Source organism: Macadamia integrifolia, unplaced genomic scaffold, assembly GCF_013358625.1.
Source record: "Macadamia integrifolia cultivar HAES 741 unplaced genomic scaffold, SCU_Mint_v3 scaffold2353, whole genome shotgun sequence".
Taxonomy (NCBI): Eukaryota; Viridiplantae; Streptophyta; class Magnoliopsida; order Proteales; family Proteaceae; genus Macadamia; species Macadamia integrifolia.
This window is the reverse complement of record NW_024868654.1, coordinates 17,228-37,068: the sequence shown is the minus strand read 5'-3', so window position 1 is coordinate 37,068 and position 19,841 is coordinate 17,228. Positions and strand designations below refer to the sequence as shown.

Sequence of the window (19,841 nt, the reverse complement as noted above, 5' to 3'; positions counted from 1 at the left end):
CCAGATTATGGGTTTTAAATGGGCTTGGCTAGGAACCCAAACCAGCCAAATACTTATCACTGGTGGCTTCCTTGATTCTTCGGATTTTCGTGAACATTCTAGTATTTTCCAAGCCTTTTGAGACTTTTTGACAATCTGGGCCAGATGTTGGGTTGTTAATGCTTTGGGTTATGAACCTAAAACCAAATACTGACAATAATTGAACTGGGCCGGCCAGTAAACTTGGATCACCTTAGGCTATGTTTCGTTGCAAAAGAAACTAAAAGGAAAGAAAGTGAAATTTTTATACTTAAAAAAAAATATTTGTAATTATTATCCATATAACTTTAACATTAACTTCAAATCATTCCATATTTAGTTATAAAATTTCACTTTACTTTGCATCCAAAACCCTTTGCTATAATATATAAAATAAAAATTACATGTAAAATATATCATTATTAAATATGATTAAAAAAAAGAGTAATTTATACAATCATATGGGGTAATGGTTATAAACATTTCTTTTAAAGTATGAAAATTTCACTTCGCTTCCCTTTAAATTCCCATTGCAACCAAACTGAGCCTTTGGTTCAGGTCCTTAATGGTAATATGGTCACAGTTTAGTTGATAACTAAAATTCACCCCCCAAAAAAAGTTGATAACTAAAATATGTGGGCATATTGTCCACAACATTATTTAAATTTCACTTCTGCTAATGTTTTATCAACTGTTAAAATCACATATTTAACCTTAGGAATGATGGTATGCCAAATTTGACATATTGCTAATCCATGTGGTTTGCAATTTATCCGGTAGTCAGTTTGTTGAAATGAGCTTGAACAAGTCACCTTTGAAATTCTTTCTAGTGATAATAACAATTGCTGGAAAAATAGATAATTGAATTTCTTTTTGGTAATAAGAGAAATTTGTTTATAATCAACTCCACAAGGGAAGAGAAGATTACACCTATCATAATACAAAGCTAAGGAAGCGAAAGAGGGGTAGGTGGTGTGGTGTGGTGTGGTGTGGTGTGGTGGGGTGGGATGGGGTGGGGGAGAGTCATTCCATATAACAAAATATTAGTGAGAAGAACCGATGGAGGCAAAACTATCAACCACAAAATTAACTTGGCAAAAAGCATGTTGAAATAGTACCACTCTAAATCTTTGGCTGAGACTAAAACAATATGAAATTATATGGGAAATCCTCTAAGGGATGGAGTTGTTAATGCCGTTGGGAATGTTGATCACCAATGTTAGAACAAACACTAAGAAACATGAATAAATCGAACAGATTCGCACAATATAACATAGAGATTTAACAAGGTTCACACATCGATGCAGTGTGGTACGTACTCAGTTGAAGAAGAAGATGATCCACTATATTGGAAGAAAAATTACAATGGAAATCTCTCAAGAACACCAAAACTGGCAGCCAAAACACTTGCCCAAAAACCCCAACACAAAAACCTCAAATCTCACTAATGAAAACAACAAGACATCATACATATAAAAAATCCTCCAATCGGGTTGATCCATCAAGTCACGGCTACTCGAGTTGTACCGTAGGGGGGGTTTGCCCCTGCACCCATATACAAGATCAGTTAGTGGATCCGGGCTTGGGCCTATCACCCAAGCCCTCTACTAACATCATAGGCCTCAGGAAAAAAAAATCCCATTCAAGATGCAACCAAATTTTGTCGAAGCATATCAATCTTCAAAACAGATAAAGAATTCGAGACAAACATAACAACCAGTAAACAATCACCCTCGATTATAATATAAGAAAAATTTTTGGAGAGTACAATTTGAAGTCCCATTCTGATAACAAGTGCTTCAGAAATCTAGGCATAAATAACTTCCACAAAATCTGTAAAACCACAAATGAAATTGCCACTATTTAGTAGCAATCTGATCAAATGCTAAAAGTGACCTTTTTTAATAATTTTACATCAGCATTTATAGAGGCTTGATTGTGAATATAATCATTATAACTGAGCCATATATGCCAAAGGAGTTGAGCCACAAAGGCCCGCGTTTTTTGTTTACTTTGCTTGGGAGATTGCAGAGAGAAAATTTATGCCCAACCCACTCACTAATAGTCATGCCCATAGGGTGGGAGGTGAAAGAACAATTTGTGAAAAGATGATTTGTGATGAGCATATGATGATTGTAAAAGGGGCATGATGAAGCAACGTTAAGACTGTAGAGGAAAGGAGTCCTCCATGCGGAATATAATCTAGAAGGATTTTCCAAAGGAAGATACAAATTTTTGAGGCTGTAGGGAGATGCCAAAGATGTTTCCAAATGGGATTGATATCAGAATAAGAAGGGGGAGAGGGAGAGACGATAGGTAGATGCACCAGTAAAAGAACCGATCTCTCTGCCCAAAGCTTCTTCTGCAACAAAGAAGTTTTTAAGAAAACCATTTTAGCATCAGCTTCCTTATTGAAGAGATCAGTCATCCCTGTTGCTTCAATTTGATCTTGAACAGAGGTCAAAACTTCCATAGCTTAGACACCTCCTTATTTAAATTCAAAACACCTCTCTTGCCCAATTTCGAAGAACTGATTTTAAAGATTTTAATTTCTGATACAAGATGTGAATAGGACAACCCCTAACCTCCTTACCCCAAGCCTCCTTGACCATAGAGAAAAAGCTTTCATCCTCCATCCAGAATGAATAAAATTGAAAGAATATTACCAGGCTTCCGAATCGTACCCAAGAGCACGAAGATGGGAGCATAATTAGAAGCTGTGCACAACAAACTTCACTGCGAAATATTATGGAATAAATCTAGCAATTTCTCATAACAAAAACAATGATCCAAAACTTCAGCCACATGACCACATCATCTATTATTTGTCCAGGTAAATTCCTTCCCTTAAGTGGGAATAGAAATAAGCACAAAACCATTAATCATTGCCTAAAATTTTGCAGCCGACCCAATGCTATACCACCCAAGACCTCACTTTTCATGAGAAGCTAATGTTGTATTAAATTCCCCAATCACCGACCAAGGAGTTGATGGTATAGGCGGAGAACACAAATCCGCCCAAAGCTCCTTACAAAGAGCTTTAAAACAACTAACATGGACAAAAGATATTTTCCCACCGCACGACCAGCCCAATCCACAATAATCAAAATTTCTTGCTGAGAAGAAGGAAACACCATCAGTCTTTTAATTACCCTCCTCCACATAATCCATAAATTCGGCACCTTATCATGTCACTCAGTATGAATAAAATCTACTACCCAAGCTTATTGAAAAATAAAGAAGAAAAAAAACTAACCTGAACCATCGGTTTAGCCAAACAAACAATATCTAGAGACTGACTCCTTTAAAATTGAATGCAAAGTCCTTCCAGAGACCTTCTTTCATACCATGGATGTCCTAAAAACAGACTTTGCATGATCACTTTTTGGAAGAACCATTGTTGTCAGACTTTGCATAATCACTATTGCCTTTGCTTTCTTGTATTCACTGCAAATACATCTCCCTTTTTCACGGTTTAATACAACCTTGTCCACTGCCATAACCTCAGGATAAGAGAGAGAAACTATTCCCCCTGAAACCTCTGCCACAGGTGGAGGGTTCACCACTGCATCTTTCACACAAATATCATGAGCACCACCACCATGTTGAACACCTCTAACCTACTTACCCTTTTTCTTATAGCATCACCTTTCATTTTGGACGAGGTGAAAAATCCTCATAGAACGACCGTATCCCAACTCGATGGCGCCCTAGTCCTCCTGTCCCTTCTTGGCAACGCCTAGGACCACACCCGCATCTTCCACTAGATCGGGTTCAATGGACCCACATCCAACCAGACTGGGAATCCTCATCCAACCCAGATGAAATATCCTCATCTGAAACCGCCTCCTACATAATTGTCATTCCCAAATTAACATCCTCCATATTTAGAGTCTAAAATAATTGAAATATCTTCCGCCTCAAAATTATCTTCATTAGGAGTCCCATGTAAGGAAGGAACTAAAGAAGAGGCGTCATTAAAGGGATCTTTCATAGAGGGATTGTGCTCCCCACCCGAGTTGACTCCAGCCGAGCTAACTCCATCTTCTACATACAACGCACCTAGGCCCCATCTGCTGCATCCAACAAGACAAAACATTGTATCCGACCTTCTTGCAGCAGCCACAGAACTCAAAACCATCTTTGTAGATAATTTTCTTATGACAACCATAGACCTTAGATGTGCCAGATTCTAAACGCTCAACTTGTACTCAATCAATCCTTGAAGTTAATTAGGGCGTATCTTATACATCTGTTGTCTTTTTAATTGAGTATTTTGATTCTAGATCGATGATAAAAGTAATTACATAATGTGATTTTCTCACTTTTATAGGTTACAAGGTCATGTGAGTAAAAGATGCTAAATAGGAGGATTCAATGCAATCTAGACACTAGTCTATCCATGAATTGGCCCACATGTGATCAAGGGCAAGATGAGAAGAAGTTTAACGAAAGCAATCAAGGAAAAATGAGGAATTTTACCTCAAATTAGAATTTTGACCAGGAGATTGAGCAACAAAGAAGAATTGGCCAAGGGAGGTCTTGCGCAAGTTTGAGAAGTGAAGTGTAGGGGCATGACAGTAAGTAATTTTGAAGGTTGACGAGTTTTCAAGAACATATCGGATTTAGGCTCGTTTCATTCGTAATTTAAAATGATACATCTTTAATTCTTAGGTCGGGTCAGTTTGAGATCAGGATGGAGAGATATAGCCGAAAAACCATTTTTGTCTAAATTGGGATTTGACTTCAAATTTAGAATTAAAAAAAAAAATCAACAATCTCTCTCCTCTTTTCCACACATTATTCTCTATTTCTCATTTTTTTCTATTCTTGGTTTCCCTCTATCTCTCTCTCTTTCTTCTTTCACGTATCTCTCTTCTTCTTAAATTATTTCTAACACTCTTTCTTTAGCCTATATATAGGAACTTAACTCACAATCAAGGGGGGGGGGGATTACTTTTTAGAGAGATTTTTATTATTTCGCTTGAGTTTTAAGTAGAGATTGAAGTTGAAGTTTGGAGTTCTTAAAGCTTGGATTTCTGCAAGACATATTCAGTAAAGTATTTAATTTCAAATTAAATTCAATATCATGTATTGTCTATCTTCAAGTTATTCTCAAATCTCAATCTTTCCTCATCCCCATGGTGAACTATATCTTGTAACTTGGGGATTGGATGAAACTGTGGGAGAAGAGTAGCTTGTGAATAATTGATACCCGTTAATTTCATTCCATGTAACCAAAATCATATTGTAATATAAAAATCATGCATGTTATTAATGTCCATTCGTATGCGTAATTTTAGATGTTCCCATGTTGTATTCCTTATAATTTTTTATGTCATATTAGATTTAAAAATTCATATTTTCTATTGACTTAATTCAAGCATGCAATATAAGGTTTAGATTGATTTCCAATTACTCATAATTTCATGACTAATTCCAATTCCTAAGTGCCTTTTCCAATTCTAATTTCATGACTAATTCCAACACATTTTTATTAAATGATGATGGCCCATTTAGCCCTTTTGGCATAATAATCGTCACCGTTCTTTTCTATCAGTCAACAAATTATCATGATCTTCATCGTTCTTTTCAATCAGTCAACAAATTATTATGATCTCCATCCCTCCATTTCCCATCTTATGCTCCTACCGTTCGGCTGTTAAAGAATGTACTTTGGTTGGATGTTCTTTAATCTAAATTGTTTTAAGACAACTAATTGAGTATTAATCTAATCTACAAAATGTTCATGCAATATGGTTAACAAAAATAGCTTTTTCTTATTTCAGTGAAGGAAAACATTAAAAGACAACAGAAAATGGAATTTATCAGAACTTTTGTATTTCTGTATTAAACATTCTCTCCAGAAAGCACAAACTCGAAGTTACAACAATAAGCTCTCCAAAAATCATTATTAGATATCTCTTCATATATTAGTTTATAAATCCAATAATTAATCACATCAGGGTGTGTAACAGGAGAACTTCTAGCCAGAGATTTCGATGGCCTTGACCTCTGGATTCTTCACTTCTTCCTTGGGCACCGTAACAGTGAGCACACCATTCTCCATGGCAGCCTTCACCTGATCTATCTTGGCATTCTCAGGCAACCTGAATCGACGCAGGAATTTGCCACTGCTACGCTCAACCCTGTGCCACTGGTCACCCTTCTCTTCTTGCTCTTTGCTCCTCCCTCCACTGATCTGAAGGACTCTGCCTTCTTCAACTTCAACCTTCACTTCCTCCTTCTTGAGCCCAGGAAGATCAGCTTTGAAGATATGGGCTTGTGGGGTCTCCTTCCAATCGATACGGGCATTGACAAATGCATCTGTTTCATTGGAAAATTGGGTGCGAGGAACAGATAGGGAGGTTGAGAAGGGGAAGTCGTTGAATGGATTCCAAATACCCATTGAGAATCGATTGGAGATGGTACGCCGGCCATCAAAAAAGCTTGGGATGAGCGACATTGCCACTGATTTAGGCTTTTAGGATCGACACGTATTGCAGAGAACTCTTCTCATATAGATAGATTGATCGATGCTTGGTGTAGGATTCCTGAACGATGTGGAATGTTGAATTGAGTCTTCATTAATCAGTTTTATGAGTTGGAGGTACACGTCTTATATAGACCTTCAAAGGTGAAAGTGTACTCCAACTCTAATACAAAAGAGACAGTCACAATAGGACTCTGATAGCACATGTGATAGTTACAATAGGACTCTGATATCACATGTGACAGTTACAATAGGACTCTGATATCCTAAGAGAGAGACTTCGTGTTGCTGTCCAATGAGACTCCTATTTTGTAGGAAAGATTTTTGAGGTAGAGGAGGACTCTAACTGCGTTGATACACCCCCTCAAGGTGGGAATTTGAACGGTCGAATTCGCAGCTTGTCTCGGAGAAAAGTGAATCGTTTTGAACTGAGAGGCTTGGTATGGATATCAGCTATTTGATCATTTGTGGAGATGAATTGCACCTGAAGCTCCTTGGAGGCAACCTTGTCCCCGAAAAAAATGAAAATCTATTTTAACATGTTTTGTATGGGCATGAAACACAGGATTGACTGAGAGATAAGTGGCACCAATATTGTCACACCAAAGGATTGGCACTGTGGGGATAGGAATGCTCAGTTCAGCAAAGAGAGAGCGGAGCCAGGTGAGTTCTGCACAAGCATTAGCGACAGCCTTGTACTCTGATTCAGTAGAAGAGTGTGCAATCATTTTCTGCTTTTTAGATGCCCAAGAGATTAAATTTGGACCCATGTAGATGGCATAGCAGCCTGTCGACTTCCGGTCAGCATTATCACTAGCCCAATCAGCATCAGAGAATGCCTGAAGTTGAAGATAATCGAACCTAGAGATGAACAACCCTTGGTCTTTTGTGCCCTGGAGATAACGGAGGATTCTTTTGACCAGGGTCCAATGGTCCTCCGAGGGAGCATGCATAAACTGGCAAGCTCGATTGACAGAGTACGCTACATCAGGTCTGGTGAGAGTGATGTATTGGAGAGCACCTACAATGGATCGATACCTTGTGGGATCCAAGAGAAGGACACCCCCTAAGGAAGAGGCTACAGAGGTGGTGGCCATGGGCATGGTAACAGGTTTACAGTCAGTCATTCCAGCACGTTGAAGAAGATCAGACATATAGCGTGCTTGAGAGAGAAGGACACCACCACCATGTTGATAGAAAACCTTAACACCAAGGAAGAAACTGAGGCGACCAAGGTCTTTGATAGAGAATTCTATGGCAAGTTGTTGGAGGAGGGAGGTGACATGAGACAGCTGGTTGCCTGTAACCAGAATACCGTCAACATAGACAAGTACATATGTTATGACAATGCCTTGCATATAGATGAACAGAGATGTGTCAGTTTGGGAGGACCAAAAACTAGAGCGAGTTAGAGACTCAGAGAGCCTGTGGAACCAAGCCTGGGGGGCCTACTTGAGCCCATAAAGAGATTTGTGGAGCTTGCAAACATGAAAAGGGCGTAGGGAGTCTTCAAAACCCTGGGGTTGAGCTATGTATACCTCTTATAATAGAAGTCCATGAAGGAATGCATTTTGAACATCAAGCTGGTGAACATCCCAATTCTTTGAAATGGCCAAGGATAGAACCATCCTTATGGTCGTGGGCTTGATTACTGGACTGAATGTCTCATGATAATCAAGGCCAGATTGCTGATGAAACCCTTTGGCCACCAATCGAGCCTTATAGCGTTCAAGGGAACCATCGACATTACGCTTGAAGCGGTAAACCCACTTGCATCCAACCAAATTCATGGAATCCCTGTAAGGCACAAGAGACCAAGTACCATTATGTAATAAAGCATTAAATTCTTCAGACATAACAGAGAGTAAGTTGGGGTCTTTGTCGGCCTGGGAGAAGCATGTAGGTTTAGTGGATTGGTGCGTTGAAATAGTGGAGAGGGTCAATGGGTCGGCATAGAGGTCAGTAAGAGCTCTGGTGCAATGGGGAGGTGAGGTAGAGGAGTCAGGGTTAGGGATAGTTTGAGGTGGGGGTGGGGGGAGGAGGGGGGAAATGGGAGAGGGAGGGTTAGTAGAGGGCAGGTCTGGTGTAGTAGGGGGAGGGAGCACTGGGGAAGGTGTAGGAGGCGTGGGTTGGGTTGGCGTAGGGTAGGGGAGATTGGGGGCGATAGCCCATGGGAAAAGGCTAGGTGCAGGTGGGGGATGGGTGTGATGGGTTGGGGTATTGTGATAGGGGAAGGTGGATTCATCAAACCAAACATGGCGAGAGATGTAGATGTGGTGAGTGGTGAGATCCATACAACGATAACCATGATGGGAGGGACTGTAGCCTAAGAAGACACAGGATGCAGAACGAGGTTCTACCTTATGATGATTGTAAGGATGAAGCCAAGTGTAGCAAACGCATCCAAAGATTTTGAGAAAAGAGTAGTCTGGGGAATTGCTTGTGACGAGCTGATTGGGGGATTTATTGCCAATGACAGAGGATGGCATGCGGTTGATAAGGAATACCGCGGTTTCAAAGACATCATCCCAATAAGCTTGGGGAATAGAAGCGTGAGAAAGTAGGGTGATCCTAGTTTCAACAATATGCCTATTACGGCGTTCAACTGTTCCTTGCTGCTCGTGAGTGTGAGGACAAGAGAGTCTATGCTGAATGCCCAGCTTGGCAAAGTAAGTGGGAAGAGTGCGAAATTCTCCACCCCAATCAATTTGGATAACCTTGATGGAGCGAGAGAACTGACGTTCCACCAAGGCCTGAAAGGTTCGAAAAGCAGAGTAAGCATCAGATTTTAACTTTAAAGCAGTGAACCAAATATATTTAGTGTGGTCATCAACAAAAATAATAAAGTAGTGGTTCCCATGTGAAGAAACTGTGGGGTGGGGACCCCATACATCACTAAAAATTAGGTCTAAAGGAGAAAAGCTATGAGAACTAGTTTCCCATAGCAACAGACGACTAGCTTTACCCATTTGGAAAGCAAAACAAAGAGAAGGAGGCTTGACGAGCTGATGATCAGGAAGCATGAGACGGAGAACCCTTTCATGAGGATGCCCTAGACGGTGATGCCAGCGACCGTATGATGAAGCAGAGACCAGGTGAATAGAACGTGGTGCTGAAACTGAATAGAGACCCTTTTTGCTATGTTCAGTGAGGAGGATGTGTTTGGTCTCCACATCCTTCACAAAAAAATAAGAAGAATGAAATTCAAAGAAAACATTATTTTCACGACAGAACTGCTGAACAGAAAGTAGTGAACAAGTGAGGGAGGGAACATATAAGACATTAGAAAGAGAAAAAGAACGAAAAGAAGACAAAATGGAAGTATTACCAAAGTGAGAAATAGAAAGCCCCTTACCATTACCAATTAAGAGTTGGTTGTTACCTGTGTATAGATCATAGGTGGAGAACTGAGTGAGGTCAAGGGTGGCATGATGGGTGGCACCGGTGTTAGGTATCCAGGAGGTGGTGTAGGTCTGTGGATGGTGGGGGAATGGTTGAGGTGGGGGAGGCGTGGGGTTCATAGGGGGGGTTGGGTGTAGGCTATAGTGTGGTAGGCATTGGGGGGATGTGGAGGGCGATGGTAGGGATGGTGTGGGGTAGGAAATAGGGCTGGTTTGGTGGTGTTCTGTTGCCGATAGTAGCAAGTGTCTGTCTGATGGTTGGTGCGACCACATATTGTGCAGGGATTGTGGGTAAAAGCATTGAAGTGCCCAAAACCACAACCACGACCACGACCACGGCCTCTTGAGGATGAAGTACCACGACCACCATTGGATTGAGTGGGTGGTCCACGATTTGGATGAGCAACATGAGCTGAGGCTTCGGTTGCAGGATCGATGATGGGGAGACGAGATTGGTCAAAGTCTCATGGCTCATGAGAAGGCCATGCATATCATTATAGGAGATTGGCTCCTTTTGTGCCATCATGATGGAGGCGAGGGCTTGGTAGTCAGTTCGGAGAGCACGGAAGACATGGATGTTGAAATCTTCTTGAGGTAGCGGCTTCCCTGTAGCTGCTAGTTCATTAGAGAGGGACTTTACTCGATGGAGAAACTGAGTGATGGTCTCGTTTGGTTTGTGAACCAGATTTTGAAGGGAGACGTTGAGTGACAGGATCCTTGTGGTAGAGGGAGAGCTGAAGGATGCATGTAGGGCATTCCATATTTCCTTACTAGTGGTCCGTCCAGCTGCAAGAGAGAGGGCCTCATCAGAGAGGGAGGCGATGAGAAGACTCATAATGGATGTATCCTGTTCACGCCAGGTTTTGGCTTTGACGAGGTCCTGAGGACAATGGAAGTCACCACTGACATAGTCAAGGAGGCGTTGCCCTATGAGGTATGGCACAATTTGAGTGCGCCAAAACACATAATTTTTCGAAGTGAGTTTGAGGGAGATAAAGTGATGAGCACTTGAATGGGTGGTGGGAGGAGGGTTGGGAGGGGTGGGTGATCAATCGGCCATGAGGGAGAGATGGGCAGTGGGTTTCTTGGCTTTTTTCTTTTTTTTGCAAAGAAGAGAGGGAGGCATGGGTGATGAAGGAGGTAGTGGGAAGGAGGAGATAATATAGGGAGAGAGGGGCGTGTTGGGTTTCTTTGCTGTTTTTTTTTTGGCAAAGAAAAGAGGGAGACGTGGGTGAGTAAAGAGGAAGTGGGAAGTGGGAGAGAATATAGGGAGAGGAGGGCCTTGGGTGCTTGCTGTTTGGCTCTCCTTGTGCTTCCTTTTGGTTTTTTTTTTTTTTTTTGAAGGAGAGAGGGTGGTGTGGTGAGGGGGGTATTAGCTCGGTGGAGCTTGTATGGCTCCTGATACCATGTTGAATTGAGTATTCGTTAATCAGTTTTATGAGTTAGAGGTACATGTCTTATATAGACCTTCAAAGGTGGAAGTGTACTCTAACTCTAATACAAAAGAGACAATTACAATTGGACTCTGATATCACATGTGACAGACTCCGTGTTGTTGTCCAATGAGACTCCTATTTTGTAGGAGAGGTTTTTGAGGTAGAGGAGGACTCTAACTGTGTTGATATTGAAGAAGGACATCAGTTCAGTATTTATAGAACAGGCCCAACAGGGGAGGGAGGATTCGAGTACTTTCCTGGGTTTCCCTTCAGTTGGGATTAAGGTTCCCTGAGACTATTCAAGAAAAGGAGAGGACGGAGAATCTGGTTGTTTCCTTGATTTTCATTTCTAGGGATTTTCATGAACATTCTAGCACTTTCTCAGTAGCCATCTGACGAAAATGACAATCTGGGCCCAGATTATGGGTTTTAAATGGGTTGGTAATGTGATGAACATTCTAGCACTTTCTCGATCACTGGTGCTTTCCTTGATTCTTCGGATTTTCGTGAGAATTCTAACATTTTCTCAGCCACTTGATCTGGGCCCAGATGGTGGGTTGGTAATGCGTTGGGTTAGGAACCTAAAACCAAATATGGACAGAAATTGAACTGGGCCGGTGAACTTCGATCACATTAGGTTTAGGTCCTTAATGGTAACATTGGGCCAGTTTAGTTGATGACTAAAATTTCACCCAAAAAAACAAAGTTGATAACTAAAATTTGTGGAGATGAACATGCCACCATTGAAATTCTTTCTAGTGATAAAAACAATTGTTCGAAAAAATAGATAATTGGATTTTTTTTTATAATAATAATAAAAGATATTTATTTATAACCAACTCCATGAGGGAGGAGAAGATTACATCTAATACAACGGTAAGGAAGCAAACGAGGGGTGGGGGTGAGTGATTCAATATAACAAAATATCAGTGAGAAGAACCAAAGGATGCAAAATAGTCAACCAAAAAATCAGCTTGACAAAAAGCATGTTGAAACAATGGCACTCTTAATTTTTGGCTGAGACTAAGACAATCTGAAATTATATGTGAAATCCTCCAGGGGATGGAGTTGTTGATGCCATTGAGAATGTTGATCACCAATGTTAGAACAAACACCAAGAAACACGAATAAATCGAATAGATTTGCACAAGATAACATAAAGATTTAACGAGGTTCATATATTGATGTGGTGTGTTACGTCCTCAGGTGAAAAAGAAAATGATTCATTATGTTGAAAGAAAAATTACAATGGAGCACTGAAGAATACTCAAACTCGCCATCAAAACACTTGCCCAGAAACCCTAACTAGAAAACCCAAAATCTCACTTACATACACAATAAGACATCATACATATAAATACTCTCCAATCGGGTTTATCCATCGAGTCGTAGCCAATCGAGTTGTACCGCACCCACATACAAGATTAGTAATTGGATCCAAGCTTTGGCCTATAACCCAAGTCCTCTGCCACCATCATAGACCTTAGAAGAAAAAAAAAATCACATTCAGGTTCCGATCAAATTTTTTTGGAGTAGATCAATCTTCAAAATGGATCAAGAATTCAAGACAAACATAACAACCAGTAAACAATCACTCTTGATTATAATATGAGAAAAATTCGTGGAGAGTACAATTTGAAGTCCCATTCTAATAGCAACTGCTTCAAAAATATAAGCATAAGTAACTCTCGCAAATTCTGCTAAACCGTAAATAAAATTGCCACTATATTATAGTAATATGATGAAATGCTAAAAGTGGCTTTTTCCAATAATTTTACATCAGCGTTTATTGGGGGTTGATCGTGAATATAATCATTGTAACTGAGCCATATATGCCAAAGGAGTTGTGCCATAAATGCAAGCGTTCTTTGTTTACTTTGCTTGTTCTCTTCCTCATATTCTCCGCTTCAAGTTCATTAGCGTCATGAGCTCTGCCTCCTTTTTGGATATGTCACAATAGATAATTGGACTTTTCCTCAACTAAACCTACTCAATTTGTCATGTTAAACCCAGTGAGGGGGAATCACGTTTTCATAATTTTAAATATACTATCTAAATGACTCCTCTATAAATGTAGTAGAACTTGATACCTTCTTTTAACAATCCTATGCCTTATTCAAAAAATTCTTTAGGCCAAAAGAGTAAGAAGGAAATTTAAAAAATAATTTGAAAGTGATTTATCATTATATCATTATCAAAATCTGTCAGTATATCTTGGTTAAGCCATTTCAATGTTGATCATTTTGTCATTCTAATACAAGGGGAATGTTTTTCCATTGGAAGTGCAATTTCTCAAGAATTGGAGTTGGTTTTCGCTTGACTAGAAGTAGAAACATATAATAAGGAGGTTGTGGAGTTGATCCTTGATCCTTCAAGACTCCCACTGTTGGAGGTTTCCATAGTGCTTCAGACATCAAACACCTTATGTGTTTATAATCAGCAGTAAACTCTCTTGATTATAAAAAAAAAAAAAAAAAAAAAAAAAAAAAAAAAAAAAACCTGCAAGACTCCCACTGTTGGAGGTTTCCATAGTGCTTCAGCACATCAAACACCTTATGTGTTTATTATCATAAGTAAACTCTCTCTTGATTATAAAATATAAATAAATAAATAAAATAAAATCTATCATTATCTGATACATTTTTCGATCACACATATGAAATGACAATACTTACCTTCATTGGAAAAACAAAAGCACCTTAAGGGTCGTCAATAAGAAAATCCCATCTACAAATCATTTAAAATAAAAATTTAAAAATATTGAAAAAATAAAAAAATGTATGATTTTAATTACTTAATGGATGAGAAAGACACAAATTTTAATAAATCAGAATTGAATTGAGTGAATGTTCAGATTGGAATCAGAATTGAGGGACAACATCTCAATTTCATTCTGTTAGACCAAACACCAAGAAATACGAAAAATGAAGAGACAATAGATCCACATGACACAAAGATTTAATGAGGTTCACAGACCAAGGTGGTGTGCTACGTCCTTGGGCGAAGAAGAAAATGTTTCACTATGCAGAAGAGAGATTACACCCAAGCAGCGGTGAGAAAACTCGCCCTGAAATCCTAGCTCAAAAAATCCCCAAAATACAATGACTTTCTCAACAAGCAACAGTACATTATATATACTCGAAGTCACGGTCGATCCATAGGGCAACAGTGGATCCGATGGAACCATACCGTGGGGGCTATGTCCTTGCACCCCCATATGAGATCAGTGATGGGCTCTGGGCTTGGGCCTATCGGCCCAACCCCTCTGCTTCCAGCACAGATCTCAGAAAACTTCTCATTCGGATAGCCACCAAAATATGTCGGAGCGGGTCAATCTTCAAAACATGTCAAGAATTTGAGACAAACTTAACAAATCTCCACCTTGGCTTGAATTCTCCTCCAACAAATAACAAATAGCTAAAATCTTCATCTTCTCCAATAGCCCTTCAAAGGGCTGAACTCAAATATGACAAACACCAAGTAAGTTCAAGCTAAGCTCGAACTTACCAACACAAAGGCTTAGACAACATATTAGTTGGATTGTCTTCAATACTAATCTTCAACACTTGAATGTTACCTTGATCAATTATCTCTTTTATGAAATAATACCGAACATCAATGTGCTTTGTCCTCTCATGATACATTGGATCTTTAGTTAAGTGAATAACAATCTGGCTATCACAATAGACAACAGTCACCCCATGATCCATACTGAGTTCTCCCAACAAACTTCTAAGCCAAATAGCTTCTTTAATTGCCTCAGTCACTGCCATATACTCTACTTCAGTAGTAGATAATGCAATTGTAGCCTGTGAAGTAGTTTTTCTACTAACCGTACTTCCCCCAAGAGTAAATACATAGCCTGTGAGTGACCTTCTCTTGTCAAGATCACCTACATAATCTGAATCAACATAACCAGATAAACTATCACCATTCCTCTCAAACTCCAAACAAACACGAGAGGTCCCTTTCAAGTACCTAAGTGTCCACTTCACTGCTTCCCAATGAGCTTTACCTGGACAGCTGACAGCTTATGAAATGTTAGGATGAGGGCAAATCATAACATACATAACGGAGCCAACTACACTAGAGTATGGAACATGTGACATGTACTTTACCTCTTCATCTGTCTTAGGTGATAGAGCAGCTGAAAGTCTAAAATGAGATGCAAGAGGAGTAGTTATAGGTTTAGCATCTTTCATGCCAAAACGATTCAATACCTTCTCAGTGTACTTCTATTGAGATAACCACAGCTTCCCTGCTTTTCTATCTCTCTTGATCTCCATACCAAAGATCTTCCTTGCTGTCCTCAAATTTTTCATCTCAAATTCAGAACTTAATTGTTCATTTAACCTGTTGACCTCATTTCTATCTTTTGCTGCAATCAACATATCATCATCATAAAGCAACAAATATATGAATGATCAATCAAAGAGTTTTCTGAAATAAACACAACAGTCATATTGACACCTGAAGCATCCAAAACTAGCCATAACTAAATCAAACCTTTCATACCACTGTCTAGGAGACTGTTTCAAACCATATAGGAACTTCTTCAACATGCATACAAGGTCATCCTTACCTTAAAAAACAAACCCTTCAGGTTGATGCATATAAATCTGTTTTTCTAGTTCACTGATGAGCATAATAATGTGTTAAATCTTAGAAATATAAGTGTATATTTTGCCCCACTTTGGATAGTACTACTTTTATTTTTCTTAGTTTCGAAGTCTACAAGAGAAAGTGCTTAAAGTGAATCAAGAACCTGTCCAAGCTTGAACTAACTTGTCCAAAAGTAGGACCCACCATTGGTACCACATCCTCTCTCCTACAAAATCTTGAAGATTATTCTCTCTCCTTGGCAAATCACAAGATCTTGAAGATGATATGCAGAGATTCCTTTCTGATTTAATCAAGATTGCAAGATATTGGTTAATATTGCAGGGAAGGAATAGAATTTGTTAATTTTAGAAACAGATTCTCTCTTTCCTCACACAATATCTCAGAGAATGAGGATTTTTATCAAGATTTAATTTAATTTTATTTTCTTTCTTTTCTTAAAGAAGACTTGTAGAAGGAAGGAGGCAAGACCAAAGCCCTATAAAAGCCCCTTCCTCCTCCCTCTTATTTTTTATATTCCCCTTAGTTTATTTTCTAGTTTATGTTTAGTTCTTTTCTCTCTCTCCCTCTCTCCCTCTCTTTAGTTTTAGTTTTTCTTTATTTTTGCTTTAATCACTTTTGTAATAGCTTTTTATGTCAATTAATGCAAGCACTCTTTTATTCTTATTTAGCCTTTTATGTTTATGATTTATGCAATTGAGTTATAATTTTTAAAGTTATAATTCTAGGCTTAGATCTAGGTGACAAGATCATGAGCCATCGAGCATCTTTTTTTTTTCAAGTTCAATTTTTTTTTTTTAAGATTTGTTTTCTCTAGTACTATAAATTTCTTTGGTTTATTCCAGATCTGATTTTTAGTACTGTAGTATCTCAAATCACCCAAGCTTTCAAGTTCAAGCATTGATTCAAGTAAGTAGGCTCCTTCAGTAATCTTCTCTCCCCCTTCTCATTCCCTTTTTTTACTACCCTTTCTTTCTTAATTTAGAATTTTAATTTCAGTCATTACATTATTACTATTCCTTTTCCCTAAGGTTGATGGCTAGTGTATGTATTGGCTTTACCCCTCCTAGCCATAGAACCATCAATTTATTGCTTTTATTTTAATTGTCTCCCTTTCCCTAAAGTCAAGTAAAGTAACCCTTGTAAGAGTGACTCTCTGGTCAAGTAGTGAAGTTCATATTATAATGCACCCATCAGGCTAAGTAGAGAAACCTACTTGTGAGTCTCTCTCTAGCTTTATCCCCTTTCTTTTACTTTATTTTTATTTCAGTATTTTTTTCCTTTATTATTTTTTTTAATTGCATGGGTTGTTTATTTTTAGTTATTTTTTTATTTAATTTTAGTTGTGTGACTTACGTCTTTAAATTCTTAGATGACGAATGGTTAGGACATTATTTTAGATATATATGTTTAGGACGATAGTTAGAATTAGATCACAACCATTAATATGTTCACTTTTGTATTATTAAAAGAAGCAAAAAAATAAAGTGGCTGCTCTCCCTGAGTTCGACCCGTAGGTACACTGATCCGTACGCTTGCGATTACATTTAAAATCTCAAACATTCACCATGCAAGAATATTTTCACATCAAGTTGCTCCAACTCCAAATCATGCATAGCAACTAAAGCAAGTAGGACACAAATAGAACTATGCTTAACAACAGGTGAGAAAACATCATTAAAATCAATTCCTTGTACCTGACTGTAGCCCTTTACAACCAATGTGCCTTGTACCTAGCATCTTCAACACCTGAGACAGATTCCTTTTTCTTGAAGACCTATTTGCAACCAACAATTTTCTTCCATGTTCTTGGCTTGACAAACTCACAAGTCTGATTTTTATAAAGAGATTCCATCTCCTCATTCATGCCAATCAACCATTTTGTAGAATTAATTGAAGTAACAATTTCAAAATATGTTGTAGGCTCACTATTTTCAATTGTATCTATAACAGACAATACATAAGCAACAAATTAAGCATACCCATACTTTTGTGGTTATCTAATATTCCTCCTTGGTCTATCCTTGGCAATGTTGTACAACTCTTCTTCTTGATTCTCTTGAGCATCATCTCCTTCAGTAAAAGTAGGCAGCTGAACTGAAGTAAATTGTACTTTGTTTGAAGATGAACCACTAATTTCAAACTATACATTCTCTCTAGATTTTTCTTGACCTTAATCACAATGAACAGGAGCTTCTTTACTAGGATGCAACATAGTAGATTCATCAAAAGTAACATCTCTGCTAATAAAAAATTTTGGAGACTTTGGATTAGGACACCACAACCTGTATCCTTTCACTCCAGATCCATACCCAAAAAAAATGCATTTCCTAGCCCTAGGTTCCAACCTCCCTTCATTAACATGTGCATAAGCAAGACATCCAAATACTTTTAAATTTGAGTAATCTGCAGATTTACTTGACCAAACTTCTTTTGGAGTCTTGCACTCAATAGCTGTGCAAGGAGATCGATTCACTAACAAGGTTGCTATGTTAACTGCTTCTACCCAGAACTCCTTACCCGATCCTGCATTTGATAATATACACCTCACTTTTTCTTACAAGGTTCTATTCATACGCTTTGCCACTCCATTCTGCTAAGGTGTTTTAACAACTGTATAATGTCTTGCAATACTTTCATTTTTGCAGAACTCATTAAAGTCACCTTCACAAAACTCTAGGCCATTATTGGTTCTCAACCTTTTAATTTGTTTCCCGGTCTGCTTTTCAAGAAAATTCTTTCACTGTTTGAAAGGGACAAATACTTCATTTTTGTGCTTCAAGAAATAGACTCAAACCGTCTTAGAGAAATCATCAATGAAAGTAAGCAAGTACCTTGCATCAGCCCCCTTTAAAGCAACCCTGGAGGGCCCCCATAGGTCTGAATGAATGTAGTCCAAAGTTCCCTTAGTCCTGTGAATAGCAGCACTGAAACTGACTATTTTCTACTTTCCAAACACACAATGCTCACAGAATTCCATTGCTCTTGTACTCTGACCACACAACAAACTCCTTTTACTTAATGATGTCATCCCTCTTTCACTCATATGGCCTAACCTCATGTGCCATAAATTTATGACATCTGATTCAGATATAGATGATGAAGTTGCTATAACAGACCTAGTGATTGTAGTACCCTGCAACATATACAAACTGTTAACCTTGATTTCTTTCATCAACAAGAGAACACATTTGCTGATCTTCATGATTCCACCTTCATCTGTATATTTACACCCATTTGAATCAAGAGTATCTAAACTAATAAGATTCTTTTTCAAATCAAGGACATGCCTAACATTAGATAAGGTTTTGACAATGCCATCATACATCTTGATATTGATTATTCCCATTCCAATAGTCTTACAAGAAGCATTATTTTCCATCAACATAACTCCACCTCGAACTGATTCGTATGTGGAGAACCATTCACGATTGGGACACATATGGTAGGAATAGCCAGAGTCAAGAATCCATTCATCCTGTGACCTAACTCTGTCATCAGTCACCAAAAGCATATCAGACAAACTCTCATCTTTAGCAATACTAGCTTCTGTAGAATCATCTCTTTTTTGTTGATTTTGAGCACCACCACCTGCTTTCTACTTATTTAAAAGCTTATAGTATTCATATTTAATATGCTCATTTTTTGGCGCCGTTGCCGGGGAAATTAAAATGTAATCGCAAGTGTACGGATCAGTGTAGCTACGGGTCGAACACAGGGAGAGCATCCACTTTATTTTTTTATTTCTTTTAATAATGCGAAAGTGAACCGATTAATGGTTGTGATCTAATTCTAATTACCGTCCTAAACATATGTATCTAAAATAACGTCCTAACCATTCGTCATCTAAGAATTTAAAGACGCAAGCCACGC

General features: G+C 38.7%; 2 protein-coding genes across 2 annotated transcripts; both read right to left on the bottom strand.

Moving 5' to 3' along the window:
* Window positions 1-5,818: 5,818 nt before the first annotated feature.
* Window positions 5,819-6,484, bottom strand: LOC122066343 (18.1 kDa class I heat shock protein-like). Its single transcript, XM_042630164.1, has one exon. It carries the CDS (start codon window positions 6,482-6,484, stop codon window positions 6,005-6,007), a length of 480 nt encoding a protein of 159 aa, XP_042486098.1. The 3' UTR covers window positions 5,819-6,004.
* Window positions 6,485-6,972: 488 nt separating this feature from the next.
* Window positions 6,973-7,869, bottom strand: LOC122066344 (uncharacterized mitochondrial protein AtMg00810-like). The gene has a single exon (XM_042630166.1). It carries the CDS (start codon window positions 7,867-7,869, stop codon window positions 6,973-6,975), a length of 897 nt encoding a protein of 298 aa, XP_042486100.1.
* Between the last annotated feature and the right edge of the window lie 11,972 nt (window positions 7,870-19,841).